Below are 23,279 nucleotides of genomic sequence, written 5' to 3' on the forward strand. Positions count from 1 at the left end.
TTCAGTAGCAAGGCAGTTGTGTTCTAATCAAATTTCATCTGCAAAAATGAGTGGTGGGCTACTGCTGTCCCTGCTGACCCCTGGCGTATGGAGTAAAGTGGAGCAAGAAGAAGTCAAAACTGAGCATAATGAAACAATTGCTCAGAGCCAGGAGGGCCATGTAAAGACACCCATGGGGAAAAGCATTTCCCATTCTAGTCTTCCATTAACCCATTCTTAATTTTATTAATAAAATGTATTAATATTGGGATAGATTGTCACTGTGTTAGAAGCCAGTGATTACAAAGTGAAATTGTTATTAGAGCTCATATAAATTCAAAGTGAAGGAACTTCATATCCAGCTTGTTGAAATTTTCGTTTTAATTCAAATCTCCTCTGGAATAATTTCAACAGAAAGCCTCATTACTTTCTTAACAATTGTACAAATAACAGTTAATACTTATTATTTGATAATTGGAGTCAGGGATCATGTTCATTGCTTACCATGGGTTATTCCATTTAATCTTCAGAATACCGTTTCGTCATCTGTATTATTCTCATGGCAAGGACCGGGAGAACAGGTGTTAGCAATGGGAGTAACTCACTCAACACACACATGCAGGCAGCAGGACCAGGACATGCCCCCTGGCACTGCCCACAGGGGCCAGACCATTCAGTCTTCTCCGCTGTGTAATGAGATTCTTAGAAGGATTTGAAATGCCACATCTTCTTCGACTAATGCTAATGCTTTAAGGAATAAAACTCTATAAAACTGTCACAAGTCCATCATTCTGCTATTTAAGTGTTTCATGGCATTGCAGGCATCCTACTGTCAAGATTCAACAGTCTCACTGGAAATGTCCTGCATTGAATCTTTACTACTTGATATTCCAGTCTCCATTCATACAGTTCTTCTAGGAGAAAACAGTATGAACATACTACATTGTTCATATTCAATATACACAACACAGACGAATATACGTATACACATGGTTATCTATGTATCTACTGATCCTATATTTTGTATAAAGACTGTCTTATATCAGAGAGAACATATAAAATACAAAATGAAATACATTTCAGGAGTACATTCCCTTTGAGTCAAACATAGTTGAGGTAGGCTAGTAGAGTACCACCCGGCAAGGTTTTCTATAGATCCAAATATAAACACAGACCAGGTACTTTCACCAAATTTCATTCCTAACCTTCACTTTTAGCACGGAATTCACTTGGCCATTACACTGATGATGACAGATCTGCCTACACAGCCAGTCGGGGAGACCGAGCAAGTTCAACATTGGTGGGAAACACATCTGCAGGTGCAGGAGAAACACGAAAGAAATGTTTACTGAGATGTTCCCTCTGCATCTCAGCTACTTACCTCAGGGTCCTGGCCAATGCCATAGACAAGAGAGATCCGACAAGCATGCTTCACAGCCGGCCAGGCAAGGGCAATGTGACCTGAGCGACTCCTAACCCCCTAACTGGAAGCGAGCAGCTGGCTGGAGGCTGAGACTCCTACCACAGTCGCTGGGCGCAAGGCCCATCTGCACTTTCGACTCCAGCTTCCTGCAAATGCACATGCTGGGGGCTCACGTGATTAGGTCACGCCCGCGTGGGAGGCCCAGATGGCAGTTTCCAGCTCCCAGCTTCATCCCAGCCCTCTGTGGCCACTGTGGGCATATGGGGAATGAGCCAGCAGAGAGGAGATTTCTCCGCCGTTCTCACTGCTTTCCCAATAAAACAAAATCAATAATTTGACTCTATCAATTACACACAACTTTAGTATTTGCTTTCTGAAATACTGCAAACCCTCAATTCCTGCAAGCTACAACATTCAAATGCACATATAACCAAGTTTAAATTCCATATATTGAACACTGAATGTTGTATCAGCCAGAAGAAATATGCTTGTTTTAATAGCTTTGTTTCTTTAAAATAGGACCTTTCTGAAATCAAAATCAAATTCATTCATGTGAGAAAAATCATGTTAGAATCCGCCTCCTGCTCTATAGCGGATGTAAAATAGGTATTTCACCCATAAAAAGTTCAACTCATTTTTTTCTGTAGGCAATCACGCTCATATTTACATATGAAAGTAGCTCAAAATGTTCGTGGAAGATATGCATCACCTTTTAATTCCACGTTCCGTGAACTGTTCCAAGTACTCTCACACATTCATACACGCATATACCATAAAATACATGGAACAACAATATTGTAGGCTTTAGTTCAACTATGACAAAAATTTATTTATTGGAATCATTTCTCATATTTATAGGCATAGAATATAAAAGATAACCCATTTAAAGCTGTAAGGACGTCCATTTAGCATTCGTTACAATTCCCCTTACTCATGACCTGACTTTGTTCCCGGTCTATGAAGTGAATCATCACGGATGTAAAGCACCAAGAAAAGCAACAAAACTCCACGCTATTATTAAATCATCAGATTCAGAAAACACTAGAAGGATGGAGGATGTCTCAGTGGAATTAACCAATATAATATCACTAGTTCTATTATAAATTCCTTTCCTTTGCCATTTACTAAGCAAAACTCACTCATTCTAGTCAAGGGGAAATGGCATGAAGCATCTGGCTGCAGGGCTCTGTTCTCTGAACCGTGCTCGCGCAGCGTGGCCCTGTCTGCTGGGCTACACTTTCTGGAGGCAACAAGGGGTCGTCAGATAAACAGGCCAGCAAAGAGCAACAGTCAGAAACGAGGCGGTGCCCGTGTCTGCGTCTTTCAGAGCTGCCGGCTCGCAGGACCCACGTGAGAGCCCGGGAGCTCTTCACCACGACCTCCCTGGACGGCGATTCGTCTGAGCAGTCACAAGCTATGAAATGTGTAAAGGGAAAGCTGCTGAAGCCTGCAGAAATCGCAACCTGGCAATCCGCTTTCAATGCACAGTAACGAGGGGCAGCAGCGCGGTGGGAGGGCAGGCCTCGCATCACGTCAGGGCGTCCAGCTGCGCTTGCACGGTCTCCAGCTATCGGCAAAGACAAAAAGAAAAACTCCTAAGGCGCTGTTTAGAAACACGGAGATGAAAGGCAAAGAACGGCGCTGGTAATTTTGCATATTCAACTCACAAAGGAAGAAAAATATTTTCCTTGTACGTGAAGATACTAGAATTCATGCTTGCTTTGCAATTTCAGTTTTTAAATTTGCTAAGGTTTCACTTGGAATCAGCCCTACATGCTGAGATTTTAAAGCTGGGGGCTTACAGGGATTATGAAGCCAGTATTTAGAAGGGACCATGAACGACAACCAGAGCTAGCTGTCTCACTGCTCGGCATCTCCCTCCCAGGTCCCTGACCCCTGCGCCCAGAACAGGAGCCCCTCAGACCACCTGCACTCACCCTTCCCGGCGGCTGCAATTACCTGGAGTGCTGACTCAATGCTTTACATTAAACCAACAATCCTACTGCCTTAATTAAAACCATTTCCATCTTTCTTCCTCATTTAGCTTTTTAGATTCTCTCCATGTCAGCTACACTTCCCACTGTGAAACACCAGAGTATTTACAAGGGGTCTTAGAGGAATCAGCTCCGCCACAGCATATTTAAAAATAAGACATCACAAAACAAAGGAAACATGACAAAACCTCCATGTATCAAACAGTTATTTTTAAAAACCTCTACCTTGTTGTAGAAATCAAACAGCTCCTCATGACTGAATTCCACAAGAACTTTCTCGAGGTTCTGCAGAGAAAAAAAACAACCAAGAAAAAAGAAGTCAGCTGTTTATAAATCACACTGTACCATCTTTCTTCAGCTAGGCTCACGGTATTATTCTCGGAGAGGTTTAAAAAACCCCACTCACCTGCCCTACTCAACCCTAACTCCCGCAACCCACAAACACACTTGATGCCACTCCACACTGGCGCCGCAGGCAGAGCGGTTCTTTAAGGTGACTCCGCCAAGGCTAATAAAACACAGGCCAGGAAGAGAACAACCTCATTATCTACCTTTTCAAGACTGAGACAAAACAGAAGATTCTGCTTCCTCTATTTCAGCAGCCCCTCTGAAGTGCCGTAAACACCAGCACAGACCCAGCAGGCGGCACAGCTGCCCCAGCTCGCTCAGCCATCGGCTGGCCCACTGATGTCTCTAACAGCACCCATGCCACTGTGCCCTTGCAGTGTGGACTCAGCACAAGTTCACAGTTAACCCTGACACAACAGCCAAGGGCCGGGATGCCAACTCTCTGCTTTGCTCCAGTTCCCATGCACGGGAGGAGGGTAGCAGCACCGGGTACACAGCAGGGTGGTGCACTGACACTAAACCAAAGCCAGCTGAACCCAGGAGACGATTCCAACTCAGCGTTAAATGAGTTTATTTTATCCAAGATCTCCTGGGAAGGTAAATGTTAAGGATGAGGGAACACTCAGGGCCCAGGGATTGGCTCACAAGACTTAAAGCGGATGTCCGGGACTGACTGGGTGTTAAACACTCTAGACTCCAGTTCTCAGGTCCATGACCATTCTTCTGGTTTATCTGCTTCAGTAATCCCCATTTCCCTCTTTACTCAGCCCAGGCACACACATCCTTGTTTTCCCTCACACTCATGTATGTTCTCATGATTTACAAAGAAACATGTATGTCTGATCTAACACCTCTTCCTTCAGGAACCACATAAAATTAGGTAGTATTGAAACCATCAGAAAAACTAGCTGGCTAACCAGCACCTGTCATGAAACCCCCCAGTTTACATGTCACCTCGACGTGTTGTCCCTGCCAGCAGCTGGAAGGCGACCTCGGCATGGTCCTGGCAGTCAGGACCAGTTCATTACTCTCATCCCACGCTAAGAAATGAAGCTGCAATCAGTAGATGAATCATTCATTTGCTTAACATCCCAGGATGTAGCAGCCAAGATGAGCTTCTATCTTTCTCCATTTTGCTTTATCAAAGGAACACAACTTTGATAGCCTCATGTACAATAATAACAGCTAAGATGATCTCAGTAAGTTGATAGAGCAGGAAGCCACAGGTGCCCTTCCATCACAGGGTTGGGGAGGAATCGACCAGGCAGCAGCATCCATCAGTATGTGTGTTGGCTGGCGCAGGTGACAGACCGCACCTGACCCTACACTGGCTGGTGCATGCAAGAGTCGAAACTGAGCTGCCCCCAGGCGAGGTTTCTTGGGGGACTCCCCAAGTAGACCAGTGAACATAAAGCTCAGCCACAGGGAAAAGCACAAGATACAAGGACCAACCTTGGAATGCATAATTGGGACTGGGCCTCCTCAGCTGCTGATGTCAGTGCAGTAGACAGCATGCCCAGATGCACATGACAGCCAGCAGGGAACTTCAAGTGCCTCCTCAGAGGATGGAAAACAGAACAGCTTGGGCCACTCTTTAGGCCAAGCTTTGCAGCATGTTCCTGAGCCTGTATATGCACTAACATGGATTTTGTCAGCCAACGGATCTTGGAAAGATTTTCTTGACCCTAGTGCAAGGAAGCTGACGGTGGCCCAGAACTATCAGAGCCACTTAAGTAACACCCTCGGAACATTCTTTCTGCCCCTCCCCCCGGGTCTCTAAGGTGTCATCAACCGACTATCCTGCCATTCCCAGGTGTGGATGTTAGTTTGACAGCAAGGAGTGGCTCCCTCCCCTACCTCCCTGTGGACAGAGCAGGAAAAACAAAACAAAACAAAAAGCTGACAGCTGTCCCACCCACCTTCCCTTATACTAGGACCCTCCCCACCCTTATCAGAAGCCCACATGGGCACACATCTCTCTCAACTATGTATTAAAAATAAAATTAAAAATTAAGAAAAAGAAAAAACCCCACAGACAAAGATGCATACTCAGCAGTGAAAACTGAAGTATTTTTTCTCTAAGTCTTCAGATGCAGAACAAGCAAAGGATGTCTAATCTTGCTCCCGCTAGGCGTCTCAGCCGGCACACTTGGACAAGAGGAGGAAAGGAGACACATCCAAGTGGGAAACAAGTGAAGTGATTTCTGATGTGGATGACTTGATCATAAATGCAGAAAAGATCCCATGAAACATTGTTAGAGCTAATAGATTAATTTAGCAAAATTGCTACACACAAAATTAACATGCAAAATTAAGCACTGTTTCTATTGAGAAAAAAGTGAATAATCTGAAAGCAAAGGTTTTAAGAATTAAATTTACAATAGCATCAGAAAGAGTAAAATATTTAGGAATAAACCCAAGCAGGAAGATGAAAGATGTGTATATTCAAAACTGTAAACCATGGCTGAAAGACACAGAAGGACAAGCATACTGCGAGACACCTCTTGTTCCTCAACTGCAAGACGTGACAGTGCTAGGACAGCCAGTCCGCCTAACTGATTCCCTAATCTCCACGAGACCGTTTCTCAGAAACAGAGAAACTCATTCTAAATTTCATACGGACTCTATGGGGACCATGAATAGTTTAAAATTTTTTTTACAGAAAATAAAGCTGTGAGATTTAGATTTTCTGCTTTTAAAATTATTACAGAGATACAGTACCCAAAATAGTATGGTCTGGAACATAGACAGACATATAGACCAATGAAACAAAACAGAGTCTAGAAACAAATTCTCATGTTTCCGATCAAATAATACATGGAAAGACCAACAGAATAAAGGCCACACACACGTTGCCAGAAACATCCAAACGGATCCCTAGAAGGGGGCCGGCCTGCGAGGGGAGTGGCCTGCGAGCCTGCTCCAGTGCTCTGCTCGGGGTGAGCGACCCCTTCCCCCACAGAAGGGACCTTGTCTCAGAGCGCAGCCGTGGCTCCTGCCAGCAGCTTCCCACGAGCACAGACCCCGGAAGGCAATGAGTGGTCTTCAATAGTGGGAGACCCTGCCTGCTTTCCTGGCTCATAGACCCAACCCTGGCCCAGCCCTGCCACTACGGAGCTTTTAAGAGCTTTGTAGAACTCTGAATGGAGATGTATCCACCCACACCCCTACCTCGCTGTCTTTGTTCTCTAAAGAAATAAATAATTCAAAGAGCATGCAGGCAGGGTAGCACTGCTATGTATTGCATCCATCCATTCGTTTTTATCAAATAAATATTCATACATTTTATACATATTAATAAATCAATAGTTTCCTAGGCACTAGGTGGACAGAAATGAGCAAGAGACAAAAGTTCCACATTCTTTGTCAAAGGAGATAGATAATTAACAACCGGAATGTTACATACAGCAATGTTTGTGTGAAGTGTGTGAGAAGAGGGAGATCAAATAATGAAAGGTTTCATGGAGACGATGACACGTGGATTAAGATTCAAGAGTGGTGAAGGGATGGAAAGAGAATTCACGGAATGGGAGACAATACTTGCAAAGTACATCACTGTTGAGACCTTAGTCCCCAAATAGAGAAACAGCTCCGATGCTTCAACAAGGCAAATGCTCTGATTTAAAACCAGGAAAACAAAAGTTCTTGATCCAATGAAGATACACAAAGTACAAATAAGCCAATGAAAATACGTTCAATGTCATTAGTTATTAGGGAAACGCAAGTCAAAACCACAATGAACAACACTTCAGACTTCTTAGGAAGGGGATTAAAGATGCAAGGAAAACAGGTGTTGGCAAGGAGGCAGAGAAACATGCACGTTCCAAGTAGGAGTGGAAAATGGCACTGCTCTGGAAAATCAGCCACTCTACCACTAAGCAGACATGTGGTCAAAGAACTGAAAACAGAGAACCAAAAGACCCTGTTCCTAGCAGCATTACGCACAACAGCCAAGCGCTAGAAACAACCTACATTTCCGCCAAAGGACCAATGGGTGAAATATGTACACAATCCAGTATTACTAACCCATAATGTGGAAGCAAGGTCTGGTACGCGCTACAACACAGACAAATCTCAGAAACCTCATGCTCAGTGAGATAAGCCAGATCTAAAAGGACACACGGTCCACTCCACGTCTGGAGAGGCCAGGCGAAGAGGCACACAGCACATTAGACACCGCCGGGGACAAGCAGGAGGGCAGGGCGAGTCACCGTCCAGTCAGGGCAGAACTTCAGTACAGAGTTCGAATTGCCTGGAGTGACACAAAGTTCTGGAAATAGTCATGATGAAAACACAGCATTGCGAATGTAACTAACACCACCCTGTTATAACTACACAAGGGCTAAAGTGGCAAATTTTCATGTTGTGTATCTTTTGCTGCAACAAGAAAAACAGCGAAGAAACAGAGTGCAGCAGCAGCAACAATGAAGCAAAACTGGAAGAGAAAACGGGACAAGCGCTCCTGGGAGAGGACCACAGAGGACCACACGCTGACTCCTGCTTCACAAAGCTGCTTCGTCCTTCTGTTCACTCCTCCACCCAGCCAAGGCACTGCTTCCCAGCCTTCACAGGCCCCACACCAGGGGCCGGGGGCAGCTGCTCCTGCCTGCAGGGCACTCAGAGCCTGGAGGGCGACAGAGGACACAGGAAAGCTTAGACAGGACGGTGGGGTTCAAAGGGGTGGGAAGGAGAGAAAACTGCAAACAGAAGCAAGGCGAGTGGGGTGACAAGAAGCTTGGTGCGTCTGATGGACAAGGAAGTAACCACGGAACGCGCAAAGGCTGGAAAAGCAACAGAGCTGGAAGGGAAGAGTGTGCCTCCTCTGCATTCTCCAGAGGAAGACCTTGTCAACAGCTAGTGGGGAAAGCTGTTGACGGCCCAGTTAGGTCTGGTGAGTAAATGCGGAGGCGGCAGGATGGCTGGGGTGGCGTGCACCCTCTGTCATCGGTCCTGTGCAGGCACCACAGGCTGAGTCGCAGCTCCCCCAAGTCAATCACGTCCTAACCCCAGCACCTGGGCAAGAGAATGACCCTGAACACAGAGGCTGGGGGCGCTAAGCAGCAAGGGGGCCTCTACTGTGACCAGACCTTTCAGAGTGCACGAGGACACGGCAGAACAGGTGAACAGACCAGGGGAAGACATCGGAGAACATGGCATGAGCGGCCACAGACGGACTTCAGAAGAAAAACCACCATCCACACCTTGACCTTGGACTCCTGGACTGACACTGTGGGGAACTAACTTTCTCTGGACAAGGCCACCTGGGCTCGGTTGGCCTCCACAGACAAAAAGGCCTCAACACCAATCCGAGAGACAAAAGGACCAGTGGGACGTCTCTGGCAGGTTTTAGGTAAATAGATGATAAAATTATATTTCAATATTAACAACTCACTTTGACTTTTATTTGGAACTGGCCAAACTGCATGTGGAGAGATCAGTTATAAAGCTACTGCAGTAGCCGACAAGACACAGTACTTGATCTAATGTGACGGCAGGGATGCTGGGGAAAATTGAAACAATTTGAGATAAGGTTCTGAAGCAGAAAAGATAACACTTGGTGATGGATCTGACTTAGGGTGGCAGGTGGTAAAGGACTGAAAGAAAGCAAGGCTCACATTTCTGGCAAAAGCAGCTGAATGGACAGACGCGAGAAGCACCAGGGCAGCAGACGGGGTGGGGGAGAGCCGGAGCGGGGTGAGGGAGAGGTCGGCTCAGCGTTGTTTCAGACACCTAAAGATGTAGGATTTCCCTGAGAATTCATGAAATAAGTCTGGAATCTCAGACTCATATGGGAATCACTTCAGAATGCCCAGGAAAGCACGCTGTGCGGGGCTGACGATGCCAAGGCCCCCTGCGTGGCTGGCACCCAACACTGGAGCGCCGGTTCAAGTCCCAGCTGCTCTGTCTCCAACGAAGCTCCCTGCTGACCTACTGGGGAAAGCACTGGGAGAGGGCCCAGGTACTTAGGCCCAGCACCCACGTGGGAGCCCAGGGTGCAGTTCTAGGCTCCTGGACCAGCCCCAATCTATATTACTTTGCTTTTCAAATAATAAATAAATAAAAGACTGTATGGGTAAAAAAAAATAATAATAATACAGTAAGTTGGGCCAAGCTGTAAAGTGCTCCGGTACCCAGGGAAGGCAAGCACCCAGTGCAGGCGTCCACACACGCCTTCTAACTCCCTGAAAGGTACAGTCGATATCACTACATGAACCAAACAAATTCATCAGCATCAGGCAATAAAATAGGGTGGCTTTTTCCCCGTTATTTTTGACAATCTTTACATAGTTAATTATGGCACAAAGGTTCAAGGACTACAGGAAAGTGGGTAAGACCATTATTTCCACATTGTTTTTTTCCTGTATCTGGGGTAAAGGGGGAGGTAAAGGGAGAAGCCCCACCCAGTCTCCCACCCCTCCCAGGTCCCTGATAAGGAGCATGATCCGAGGGTCTTGCTCAGGTGGTTTGGATAGTTCAGCAGGTATGAATTGCTGCCAGTATTGCCATTCCAAGCACGATGAGGTCACTGCAGAATCCACTGATTGACATAGTCCATCTTAGTCTCCATTTGCCCAGTTTTTCACTGCCAACACATGGCTGAGGTAGTTGATTGATTTGTTCTGTCCTCTGTTGTGATGCCAGGTGTCCTCTACAGGTTCCGATAGACTGCCATATCCTCCATGTGCACCTGGTTAAGCTCTCCACTGCTCCATCTGAGCCTCTGAGGAGGTTCGGCTCTGGCACTTGCACTCCATGGCAGACCATGGGTTCTGAGTCCAGCAGTTCGATTGGGGAGATCCCAAAAGAAACTTTGAGGTGATCCCAGACCTGATTGTTGTGTGTACTTGCAAGTACAGGGCACGGTGCAGTCCAATGCCCCAATCAGTGGTGGTTGCAATTGCTGGGTCAGTTCTGTTTCCAGCCTGTCTTTCGCTGGAACTGATGGGTGTTGCAGTCCAGCCTGATTCTGCCCAGCACACACTCAGCCCTCACATAAACCAGTGGGAGCTGCAGCCTAGTCGGAGCAACCCACAATAACCCCACCTGGCCCGCCCCCTGCCCTGGTTCCTGTGCTTGCCAGTATGTGCAGCAGACTGGTCCAGTCTGTCCCACATCTCATTTAGCTCTCCTACATGTCAAAGGGCACTGAAGCCTAGTTCAACCTAACCAGCTCCACTATCCAGCCCACACACATGCTGTTGGGTGCCTTTCTGTCTAGCCATCCCTGCCCCTGTCCTTGTTTTCATGCTCTCCAGTGGGAGTGGTAACCCAAGAGGGAGGTGCCCACTATTTCCTTTCTAGGCCACTCCCACTTCTGGAACATACACTAGCGAGGTGGTTCTGTAGTTCAACTTGACAGATTTAGCCCCCGGTGCCAGCCTCTGCCAACTGATGCTGCGGCAAAGCCCAACCAACCCTCACTCACTCCAATTTTTGTTTGCAACAGTCAGCCCAACCTGGCTTTTCCCTGATCTAGCTCATATGAGGCCCACAGGTGTTGTAGCCTTGCCTGGCCTGGTCTGCTCCCATCCCAGCTCACGCTCTCCAGTGGGAGTGGCTGTCCCGCAGGGGAGCCCATGTTCCCCCTGCCGGCTTTTCCCCCCTCCCTTCCTGGTTCTCACGTGTGCTGTTTGGGCACTGCGGCCACATCTGGTATGAGTAATCTCACCTTGGCATTCTGTAACGTGCACTGATTTTTGTTGCGCTCGAACCTGGCCTGACCCACACTCCGTTCTGCTGCTCGGATATGCCAGCGGCTGATGTAAAGTGGTTCAGCCCGGTCTGTCCCTGACACGTGCCAAATGTATGCCAGTGGGTACCTTTCCATAGCCTGTTCTGGGTTGTTTTCTATCGTGCTTCTTGCGCTCAACTGCAGGGACTGTGTCCTGCCAAAGGAGTTGCCCAGGCCCCTCCATCAGAACCTCTCCCAATGCCAGATCTTGCACATACTGGTGGGTCCATGAGCCAGCCCTACTCAGTCCACCTCGTGTCCTAGCAATAACAGTGGCCTTTCCTGACTGGCCTTCAACCCAATCTGGTTCTTACTGTTGGATGTTTCAGCCCAGCCAAGGCTTGTCCATACCCAAACACAGCTCGCCCAGGGCTCGGTAAGGGTAGATACCTAGCCTAGTCTGTCACCCATCTACCCTGGTCCTCCAGAGCACCAGATGGTTTTGGAGTCTAGCCCGGCTTAGTGCGTCCAGTCCCAGTCCACAATTGCACCAAGGGAGCCTGCAGCCACATCCAGACCAGAACGCAGCCCCCACTCCAGCCCCATGCTCCTTGGTGGGAACCTCAACCCAGCTAGGGTGTCCCCTTAGCTCCCAACCAGGTCTGTTCCCAGCCATAGATTGCATGCATGACAGTGGTTGCTCTGACCCAGCTTGACATAGCCCCTCACCAGTCTTGGCCTTTGCTTTAGATGCTGTGGCTTAGCGTCCCTGGCTCATGCAGACCAGTAGTTGCAAGAGCCTAGCTATCCTGATTTCTAATTTTGCTTGTGAGCTAGGGTATGCTCAGCCCTGACCAGTCCACCCCTTTGCATTACCACCCCACACATTAGCCAGCCATTAGAGCTACTTTGCCCAGCTTGTCCAACCCCCAGGTCTGGACCACGTGTTCACCAGCAGGAGCTATGACGGGTGGCTTGTTTTAAAGAATGCATGCAATCTTCCATTTTCCTGTAAAACCCATTGAAGCCATTAATATTGTTAACTAAACATACACCGATTGGAAAACTTACTCTCTTCTGTCTTGTACATATAAGATTACAACTAAGAACCCATTTAGGAAATTCATTATTTTCTTTTTTTTTTTTTTTGGAAATTCATTCTTTTCATTGTCTAAGCTGATCTCAGACATTATTACTAATCTGAGAATCTCTGTACCCAACATGAAAACTCTGCAAAATGAAAGTTCAGATTAACATTCTATGAATTTCTTAAAAGAGAACAAAGATGTATTTGCTCATCCATTCCACTTTATTTTTAATTTGTAACCCTATCTCCGAGCCCCTAGATAATGTTGCACATGCCCATTAGCAAAATTCCCATGGAAATACAATTTAGCAAGGTCTTCAGAAAGGTCTGACTTGATGAAAGCTGACACTAAAAATATCTTTCGCTTTCCCATTAGTTAGGAATCAGAAACACATTAACCCTGTCACAAATTACCTAAGTGGAAATATCCTCTAAATAACAGAAACACAAACTAGATAAGAATTAAACCAAACTCACATTGCTTAGCTTTTAAACCTAAACTGGATGTCAGAAACAGATAGATACAATTATCCCTTCACCTAGAAAATCAGGAGGTAGACTATTCCAGTAAAAGAAGTTCCAGTTATCTTTTGTGTGAAAATACTTTGCTAGGGATAACACAGCTGTGGACGTGGAAACCGGAGAGGAGGGTCCGTGGTAGAGTCCGGGAAGCCCGCGTGCCACACTGGAGGGCCTGGCTCTGAATGCCACTGCATCAAAGTGTGTGCCCTGGGGGCAGCAGGAGATCCATCCAGTAACTGGCTCCCTTGCCATCCCAGGACATGTAGACTGGTTCTGGGCTGCTGCCTTTGGCGTGGCCCAGTCTCGGCTGCTGTAGGCATTTTGGGGACTGCCCAACACACCCAAAAACATTGCGTCTTTCTTTCTCTCCCTCTCTCTGGTTTTCAAATAAAAACAAACAAGGAAAAAAAAAAAAGAAATGAAAGGCACAGATAAAATTTAAACAATATCTCAAGTTTCACTGACTGCTTACAAGGCAGATATCATATGCATATTACTAAATATGCTTATATTCTCCATAACTACGATAAATGCAAATATATTTCAGGATCTCCATTTTTAAAAAAAGATTTATCCATTATACTTGAAACAGAGAGAGAGAGAGAGAGAGAGAGAGAAACCGATCAATCAATCTTCCGTCCATCAGCTCACTCCCCAAATAGCTGCAACAGAAACAACTGGGTTGGTTCAAAACTAGGAGCTGAGAGCCGTTCCTGGGTGTTCAAGGTAGGCTGCAGTGGCCCAAGACTTCAGGCCATCTTCTGCTGGATTAGCAGGGAGCTGCACAGGAAGTGGAGCAGCCAGTACTAGAACCAGCATCCATAGGGAATGTCAGCATGACAGGTGGAGAATTAGTGCACTATGCTACCACACTGGTCCTATGATCTCCAGCTTGCTTGTTGAGTGTCATTATTATTACTGTTCAAAAACTAGGAATGCAATTTCACCTTATACCATATACCAGGTAAGAAAGGAAACGGTTCTCCTGCTGTCTGCTACTGCAGTCACTCACAATATTCAGTCATTCAATCAAAATGTGAGGAGTCCCAGGCACTGGGCAGGCTGCCACGACACAGGGGTGAGCAAGCAGAGAGGAGGGAGATCCTTGACCAGAGTGGTCCAGCCCGTGTCGGCTGGCTGCCGTTGCTGTCTGAGCTCTCAGCTGCGGCAGAATGCACACTGCACAGCACAGGGGGAAGGGACTCCCTCCCCAGCAGTTACAGGACACCTGTAGCGAGCGGCCTGAACAGAAGCAACACAGGGTGCTCTCCAAGGTCAAACCAACCAAACTGTAAACTTACACTTAAAAAAAAAACTTTGAGAAATATAGCTTGACAAAATCCTTTACTCATTAACAGCATCAACATGAACAGCAAAAGGCAAACTCCAAGCTGATCGGCGTGGTTTCCAAACTTCCAATGTCTGGCCAAGCCTCCCCACGGACTCGGCGTGCCCACAGAAGCACAGGCGGGGTCCTGCCCACTGCCTTCCCCAGTGCTGCTCCCAGGGACTCACAGCTGGACACACACGTACACACGCCAGCTGCTTCTTCATCTTGGCAGATCTTCCCATACTCCGACCAGCTGGCATCATGCCACTCTCCCCTAATGAGAGCACTGGAGTAAGTGGGCCTCAGCCAGGAGCTGAGACTCCTGTCAAGGAAAGTGCGGTGTTTTACTCTAGCGACAGAAGCAGTCTTGCAGGTCTTATAACTCCTGCTGAGTCAGAAAACATAGTAAGAAACAGGACAGCAGGAGAACCTGTGCCGTGATTTCCTGGTTAGCATGAGACATGGCCTGTCATGTTGAAAGGTTCCCTCCTCAAGAGGGGGAAGGCAGGAGATGGGCAAACTACAAACAGATCGACTAAACACACAACAGTTTTTGACCAGAATTCTTTGTATCAGATATGAAAATAACATAAGAGGGCTGGCATAATAGCCTAGTGGCCAACGTCTTTGCCTTGTACACCCAGGATCACATAAGCCACAGGTTCACATCCTGGCTGTTCCACTTTCCTTACAGCTCCCTGCTTGTGGTCTGAGAAAGCAGTCGAGGACGGCCCAAAGCCTTGTGACCCTGTGCACACGTGAGAGACCAAGGAGAAGCTCCTGGCTCCTGGCTTAGGATCAGCTCAGCTCTGGTCATTGCAGCCCCTTGGGGAGTGAATGAACGACAGAAGATCTTCCTCTCTCTCTCCTCTCTGTGTATCTGATTTTCCAATAAAAATAAAACAAATCTTTAAAAAAAAATACGCACAGTTATAAAATGGAGCTTTTCTGTACAAAAATGCGATGGAAAATGCTAGTTTTCTGGAAGTCATAATTTGTTCTAATTCTAACTTATTCAATTACTGATGCACTAATTATCCTTCAGAACAGCTACATTACTTGGTTAGCTTCTCAGAACATGCGTGAGCGCCCCGAGGGATTCAGGGCAAAGGCAAACAGCAGTGTGAGATCTGCCCTCCAGCCGTCGTCCCTCAAGCACAGCATTTCACCTCCGGTCCCCGGCAACTGTTACCTCTGTCACAAATGACCTGCCTATGCTGGGAACAATGTCAATTTTTTAAAAATATTTATTTATTTATTTTATTGCAAAGGCATATTTATAGAGAGAAGGGGAGACAGAAAGATCTTCCATCTGCTAATTCAATCCCAAGTGGCTGCAACAGCCAGAGCTGAGACAATCCGAAGCCAGGAGTCAGGAGCTTTTCCTGGGTCTCCACATGGGTGCAGGGTCCCAAGACTTCAGGCCATCCTCTGCTGCTTTCCCAGGCCACATGCAGGAAGCTGGATCAGAGGTGGAGCAGCAGGGACACGAACCGGTGCCCTATGGGATGCCAGCACCACAGGTAGATGATTAGTGTGTAATACCATGGCTCTAGCTCCTAAACTCACCTTTTAATTCTGTTTTCCACAAACTTGCTAAAGCACCCTTGAATATAATTTATTTATTTGAAATTAATTTACACTTTTTTTCCTGGTGACCTCTTAACCATACCTAGAGACTCTCCTGGAATGCCATCGTTCCTGCTCCTGCCCATCCAGCCACCTGCTTTGTGCTCCAGGGCACAGCAAGCAGGCTGCTGGCATGCGGCAGGATCTTCACAGCGCGGCCTCCAGCCTTGGAGATTCTATGTCGTAAATGGATACTTACCTACCGTCTGCAGTCTTTAGCACACAGCACACACTGCACTCTTCAACACATATTTCTTAAATGAAGAAAACCAGCTACTGATATTTGCCATTTATCTCGATACTGCTCGATGGCCTTTTCTTAATATGTAATAGGTTTAAATAACGAAGGGGGGAAGCACATATGGGACTCAACATTGAGAGCATGGTAATTTAAATAGCATCAGCAAAAACTTCTATATCACCTACTATGTGTTAGATTAATAGTAATGGATGTGTCTGTGATCCCTATTATTAAAATGTTGCCTGTCTTTAACACCTAAGACTTAGAGCCATCTCTGAAGGGATAAACTCAGATTTTACTGAGCCAAACTGATCATGGTTTGCATGAAAAAGGAGATGACTCTCTGACTGTGCTTTTATAAGACCAACCTCTAGAATTTTCAATAATCAAGCAATGCTAACAAAATAGCCTGATCTAAGTCAAATTTAGTTTCTTTACTTTCTAACAGCCACTATTACCACAGGGGCCACTTGAATGACTTGTCAGGACAGTGATCACAATTTTACACATTGGTACAAACACTGAAGCAAGCCTGGCCCTCAGCACCATTTGCCACCATGATTGCCACGGGTCTAAGGTTCTACAGCAACGTAAACCCCTGTGTGAAGTAAAACCACTTGGCTTTACTCATTCATTCACCATATCATCACATATTTCCTTGAACTAACCCTAACATTAAGTTCACTAAATATGCTCCATTGCGTTGACTTGTACAGAACATGAGCATATTTTATAGATATTGAGATTAACCTTATTTCTGTTTTTCAAGAAGTATTTACAGGCCCAATGTGGTAGCCTCGTGGCTAAAGTCCTCACCTTGCAAACACAGGGATCCCATATGGGCACCGGTTCTAATCCCGGCAGCCCTGCCCCATTCACCTCCCTGCTTGTGGCCTAGGAAAAGCAGTCGAGGATGGCCCAAAGCCTTGGAACCCTGCACCTGCATGGGAGACCTGGAGGAGGCTCCTGGCTTCGAATTGGCTCAATTCTGGCCATTGCAGCCACTTGGGGAGTGAATGCATGGACAGAAGATCTTCCTCTCCATCTCTCCTCCCCTCTGTTTATCTTTCCAAATAAATAAATAAATCTTTTTTAAAGAAGCATTTGCAAGCATCCTGAGAGGACCTTTGGCCTACAGCAGCGATGACAACAGCACACGCAATCTTTGTTTACCCTGAGTTCAGGAATGCAACAGAAACAAGCAGAGGCAGTAACACAGTGCGGCTGCCCGGACAGGCAAGCACAGGACACAACAAAGAAGCACAAGCTCCAGAAACCACTGTCAACAGAGGCTCTCCAGCAGGCACGATGCCTAACCCAAGACGGAAGACACATGGAGGATGGCCAGATGGGGGGACTTTCCTTCCAGCAAAACAACAGACGGGAGAAGAGGTGACCATGGCAGCAGCCCCCACCAGAGGTGGCAACGGCCAGAACCAGGGCTGACACAGGAGAAAACGAAAATAAACACACAGTTTGTAGAGTATGAGGCGGGGTCCAAACAAATCAGCGTTCTTTCAATGACGGAAATGCATGAGATAGAAGGAATTCAGAATCAGGAAGAAGCGTGGGCTCCAGAATGACTGGGGCCGACACACTGAAAGAGAACGGGATTGAGAACGGAGGCTTGGGACAGGAGAGAGAACTATGAGTTCAGCTAAAGACATTTGATTCAATGTATGTTTGGACAACAAGTGGAAAGGACTAGCAGACTGTATTCAAGTTAGAGATCTAGGTCATAGATAGACTTGAATGCTGGGAGACAGAAGAAAAAGGCAGAAATGTATGCTACCAGGGCACAAAGAGGAGACATGCTGAGAAGAACACGCATCAACCCCCTAAAACACACCCAATACTTCAGACACTGTCTTAAGAGGAAGGATTAAAAACAAAAGAATTACTGTGAACACGGGACAATTCTAAAAAGCAGAGTGATCCAGGTATCAGAGGTCCCCAAGAATCCACTCAGGACAGAAACTTGTGGAAGTCATCGAAGACAACACCGCCTACGGAACTCTCCCCAGAGGCTCCGGCCCCTTCTGCTGGGCCCCACCACTGGGAAACCAGGGTCACCCTTGGGGACACAGACAGTGACGCTGTTCTTGAAGCTCAGCAATAGAAACCGCACTCTGTAACAACCTCAGTTTAGTTTTGGTTGATGTTAACGGCAGACAGGATCTAGAGTGCACAGAGCGAACGCAGCAGGATTATCAGCAAACTCCTCTAAGACTGCCCAGCACAGTCATCACATAGAGAAGCAGCACCCGATGCACACCCTTTTCTTTTTATTTCCCTGCTACTACCTGGTCTAAATATACACTTTCAAAAACCAGAATGCTGCTGACTCCAGATGGATGGCTCAACTGGTTAATCCTTCACCTTCAAGCACCCGCGTCCCGTTTGGGGAGCAGTTATGTCCCAGCTGCTCCTCCTCACATGCAGCTCCCTGCTTGTGGCATGGGAAAGCAGTAGAGGACAGCCCAAAGCCTTTGTACGCTTTGTATGTGAGACCCGGAAGGAGATCCTGGCTCCTGGCTTTGGGTTGGCTCAGCTTTGGCCATTGTGGCTATTTGGGAGAATGAATTAACAGACAGAAGATCTTTCTCTGTCTCTCTAAAAATCTATAAATCCCTTCCAATAAAATAAGTAAATCTTAATATGAGAGAGAGAGAGAGAGAAATTAGCCGGGGGCCAGTTTATGGAACACTGTGGCCTCGGGGAGAGAGGCAGGTCTTTACAACTGGTAATGGAGGAAACACAGGCTGCCCTCAGTAGAAAGTAACATTTTAAAAAGCCGAATTTGACATCTGTGTTTAGAATATGTGAACGATTAAGAAAACAAAGCATAGCTAACTTTAACAAATTCAGCATTCTAATTTAAGAAAAAGATTTATTTTTATTGGAAAGTCAGATTTATAGAAACAGAAAGATCTTCCAACTGCTGGTTCACTACTTATACGGCCGCAATGGCTAGAGCTGAGACGATCCAAAGCCAGGAGCCAGGAGCTTCTTCTGGGTCTCTCACACAGGTGCAGGGTTGCAGGCTTTGGGCCATCTTCTGCTGCTCTCCCAGGCCACAAGCAGGGAGCTGGATGGGAAGTGGAGCAGGAGGATATGAACCTGTGCCCATATGGGGTCCAGGTGCTTGCAAGGTGGAGGATTACAAAACATTTGAGACATAAAAATTATTACAGCCAGTAAACAAATTTAATAGATATTCATGTGACCTAATATCCAGAAATAACACCCATTAACTTTAGGAAGACAGTAAAGAGAGAGTAAAGAACGCAAACAGGTCAAGTCTGACCACATCTTCCCTTTCAATAAAGGAATAAAGATTGACTGGTAATGAAAATGTAAAACGAAAATGAGAAACAATCAACAGAAGGCTTATAAAGACATAATTTTTATGTATACAATAAATGGATGATTTTTTAAAAGTTTGGTCATTTATTAACCTTACATTAGAAAGTTAAATCAGAAAATAATAATGCAAATGACAACATAACTTTTATTTTCATTTCAAGTTTCTGACAGGTGAAATCTTTTTAAATGACCAACCTGCACGCAACCAAAGACAGCTTACTAAACAAGAAACCAACACAACAAGGAAAAATTGTCTGCCTAGGACACTGATGGAAAAGTTAGGGGAAAGGAGGCTTACGTGACTCAAATAGTGAGAACAATCAGAAAAAGATTATCCTAAATTAAAACATATAATGGTGCAAAAATCATAAAAAGTAACAAGAAAATGCCTGAAAAAGATATAAGGTAGCGGGCCCGGTGCGGTGGCGCCAAGTGGTTAAGGTCCTCCCCTTGCACGCCCGGGATCCCATATGGGCGCCGGTTCTAATCCCGGCAGCCCCGCTTCCCTTCCAGCTCCCTGCCTGTGGCCTGGGAAAGCAGTCAAGGACGGCCCAAAGCTTTGGGACTCTGCACCCAAGTAGGAGACCTGGAGGAGGCTCCTGGCTTCGGATCGGCATAGTATCGGCCCGTTGCGCTCACTTGGGGAGTGAATCATCGGATGGAAGATCTTCCTCTCTGTCTTTCCTCTCTGTATATCCACCTTTCCAATAAAAATCTTAAAAAAAAAAAAAAAAAAAGATACAAGGTAGCAACACAACTTAGACTAAACCAATTTTTATAACTGAACTGTGTTGGATTTTTAATTTTACTGACTGCCTAAAGTTCAACATTCCAGAAAAGCTATAGAATAAAATGCTAAAGAAATAAACCAAAAACCACAGGCTGTGTAACAACCTTAGTATATATAACGTGGTGTACACACCGGAGCATCGAGAAACCACAGGCTGGTGAGAGGCCTGCCATCTCTCCGAGTGTCCGGGCATCCCCTGACCTGCTTGATAAGAAACCTGGACCAAAGCACAGGTCCAGCGGTCATTCCTTGGTGTCAGCAGGTTCTGCATCCCAACAAGTTGGGGGAAAAATATTCCCCCCAAACTGCATAGTCCTGAGCACGCACCACAGCGTTTCCCGCTGACAGTGCCTAAGGCACACAGTGTAACAAACAGGTGCATTACGTTAGCGTCAGACGTACTCTAGAGATGAAGCCTGTGTGCAGGCTGGTCACACGGCGGATATGGCAACCCCGCCCCCCCATGCAAGGGACATGCGCATGCCTCAAGTCTGCCTGGAACCAATGCCCTCCGTTGGTCTCTGACAGCCTGACTCCTGACGGAGCAAGTCAGCGTCTTGAGCATCGCTCTGACTGTCCACAGGTTGTGGACAAAGGAGTCCAACAGCCGTGCTTAGTACAGAAGGTAGACGTATTCAACAGAGCAACTGAAAATCAGTTCAGCCATGGATATTGTTCTCTAAGATAAGACAGAAAATAACGTTAGCATCTATAAGATATTTAATAATATGCCAAAAAAGAGAGAAATATTAGCTCCTAGAACTGTGGCCATATTTTAGTTCAGATAAATAGCCCCATATCATTGAAAGTCTCCTATAGCTAAAAAGCAAAAATACAAAAAATTCAACTTAAAGAAATTTTCTCATAATTTATTTAAACTTTCCAGTTTTGAAGGAAAGCATGAACAGTGGATTCAAAGGTCCATACATACATACATCAACATTTTTCTGTTTCAGTCACTGTGGCCTCTGCAGTTTTCAAAACAGTGACTTTCTTCCCGCTGTCCTACTCAGCAACAATATATTTACCTTATTTCCACATGGCAGGATCTTTCCCGTTTTTATTTATTTATTTATTTAAAAGCTCATTTATTCGAAAGGCAGGGTGATAGATATACACACACAGAGAGAAACAGAGAGAGAGAAAAGACAAACATCTTCCACCAGCTAGTTTACTCTGTAAACGCCCACAACATCCAGGGCAGATCCAGGATCCAGGCACTCCTGGCATCCCCTGGCACTCCTTCACAAGCGGCAGGAACCCCACTACTGGCCAGTCAGCTGCTGCCCACCAGGGCATTAAACAAAGCAGGAGGAGGAGCCAACTCCGCTCCAGCACTCCAGTAAAAGATGCAGGTGCCCCATGCAGTGGTTCCGCCCAAACACTAGGTTACAATCTGCTGCCTCCCAAATGGGACAGCAGGAAGTGCATCACTCCAGGCTCCCACCTGGCCCGGTCCTAGCTATCGTGGGCATGTAGACAGTGAACCAGCAGACCAAAGATACTCGGTGTGTCTCCCCACTCCTTCCTCTCTGTGGCTCTACCTCTTAAACAAACAAAGTGAATAAGCACATTTAAGTTTGTAGAGGTAGATAAATATTATGCAAACAAATCACTTTTGGGAAAAGGAAACAATGTCACTGCTTGAGAATATGGCTAGAACTCTGAAAGATATTCCACACCAATTCTAAAGAGGCCTTTCCATATACAATCAAATCAACTCCAACAGTACTATGAGAACTGACTTTGGAATAGAGTGAACAAGCTAGTAGCTAGAATATTCTGATCTAGGTAGAAAGCATGTGGGCAGTTGGGCTCCTTTCCTACAAACGCTGCTTCACATTAAAGCTGCCACTTCAACTGTCTGCTGATGAAATGTCTCTTGCACACAGACCACCAGGAATACAAACTTACACTCCTGTTTTGCAACCTAGGCACACTGTCTGTAATAGGATGACTCCATCAACTTTGTCTAACTGGTGACCAAACCCAGCGATTTAGCCATAATGTCAACAAGAAATATTCTCCTTATCCTTCTTTAGTGAACACATGAAAACGAAACAAAATGCCAGCTACTCTGAATTCAGGCAGAACTTGACACTTTCAGGACATGCGTTATTTGTGGTGGGCTAAAGGACAGTGTCATGAACAAAGTGTGAACTTGCCTTACAAATCAAACAATGCTAGACTAAAAGAATTGCCCATACTTCACATTCAGCTGGTAGCACTTTCTCAAGCACATCAAGACATTTTGCAAAATCTGACAAAAATGGTACCTCCCTCCAACAGGTTCCCATTGAGAAAAAATACGCATGAAGAAGAACAGGTGAGAATCAGCAAGACGGAGCGGTGGTCAGCGCTCCAGATCCCAGTGCTGTGACTACGGCAGCAACAGGCGAGCCCCAGCAGCATGGGCTCCAGTTTCCCCGGTCAGTCTAATCCTTTACATGACACTGTCATTAAAGCTCATCACAGGTGAGTGAGGACCTTTGCATGCTAAGTGCTGTGGGGATGCTTACCATAATGCTAGCTGCTTTGAAATGACTGACCTGGACTCCAGGGAAGGGATGTCCTGACTAGTGGACTGTCACCAAGCAGGGATTGCTGAAACTGCAAAGTGAACGAACAGGAACACCACCATGGCTCCACACAGCACGTCCCAAATGCCACCTGAACTACAGCCAAGCAAACCCGCAGCTCAACCACCAGGATTCATCTGAGAGGGTAGACACGGGGAAGCAGGACCAGGAGGATGCAGCCACCACGGTGTGGCCGGGACAGGGCGCAGCTTGAGCTCCGTGGGGCTAGCCCATCAGCTCAGGGGTCTGAAGCTCCCGCAGTCTAACTACCAGGCACATTCGTGCGTGGGCTTCACTAGCAGACACATTCGCATACAGG

General features: G+C 46.3%; 1 protein-coding gene across 1 annotated transcript in view; it reads right to left on the reverse strand.

The window, feature by feature from the left end:
• Positions 1-2,251: 2,251 nt before the first annotated feature.
• Positions 2,252-23,279, reverse strand: part of COMMD10 (COMM domain containing 10) — a 97,048-nt gene continuing 76,020 nt past the window's right edge. Inside the window, exons 6-7 of the mRNA XM_040997146.1 lie at positions 3,622-3,681; positions 2,252-2,969 (exon numbers count right to left, since the gene is read on the reverse strand). Coding sequence (XP_040853080.1) covers positions 2,931-2,969; positions 3,622-3,681 — 99 coding nt within the window. The 3' untranslated portion in view covers positions 2,252-2,930. The remainder of the gene's footprint in view (positions 2,970-3,621; positions 3,682-23,279) is intronic.

This window comes from Ochotona curzoniae, unplaced genomic scaffold (assembly GCF_017591425.1).
Source record: "Ochotona curzoniae isolate NIBS_2020 unplaced genomic scaffold, NIBS_Ocur_1.0 contig_1, whole genome shotgun sequence".
NCBI classification, from domain to species: Eukaryota; Metazoa; Chordata; class Mammalia; order Lagomorpha; family Ochotonidae; genus Ochotona; species Ochotona curzoniae.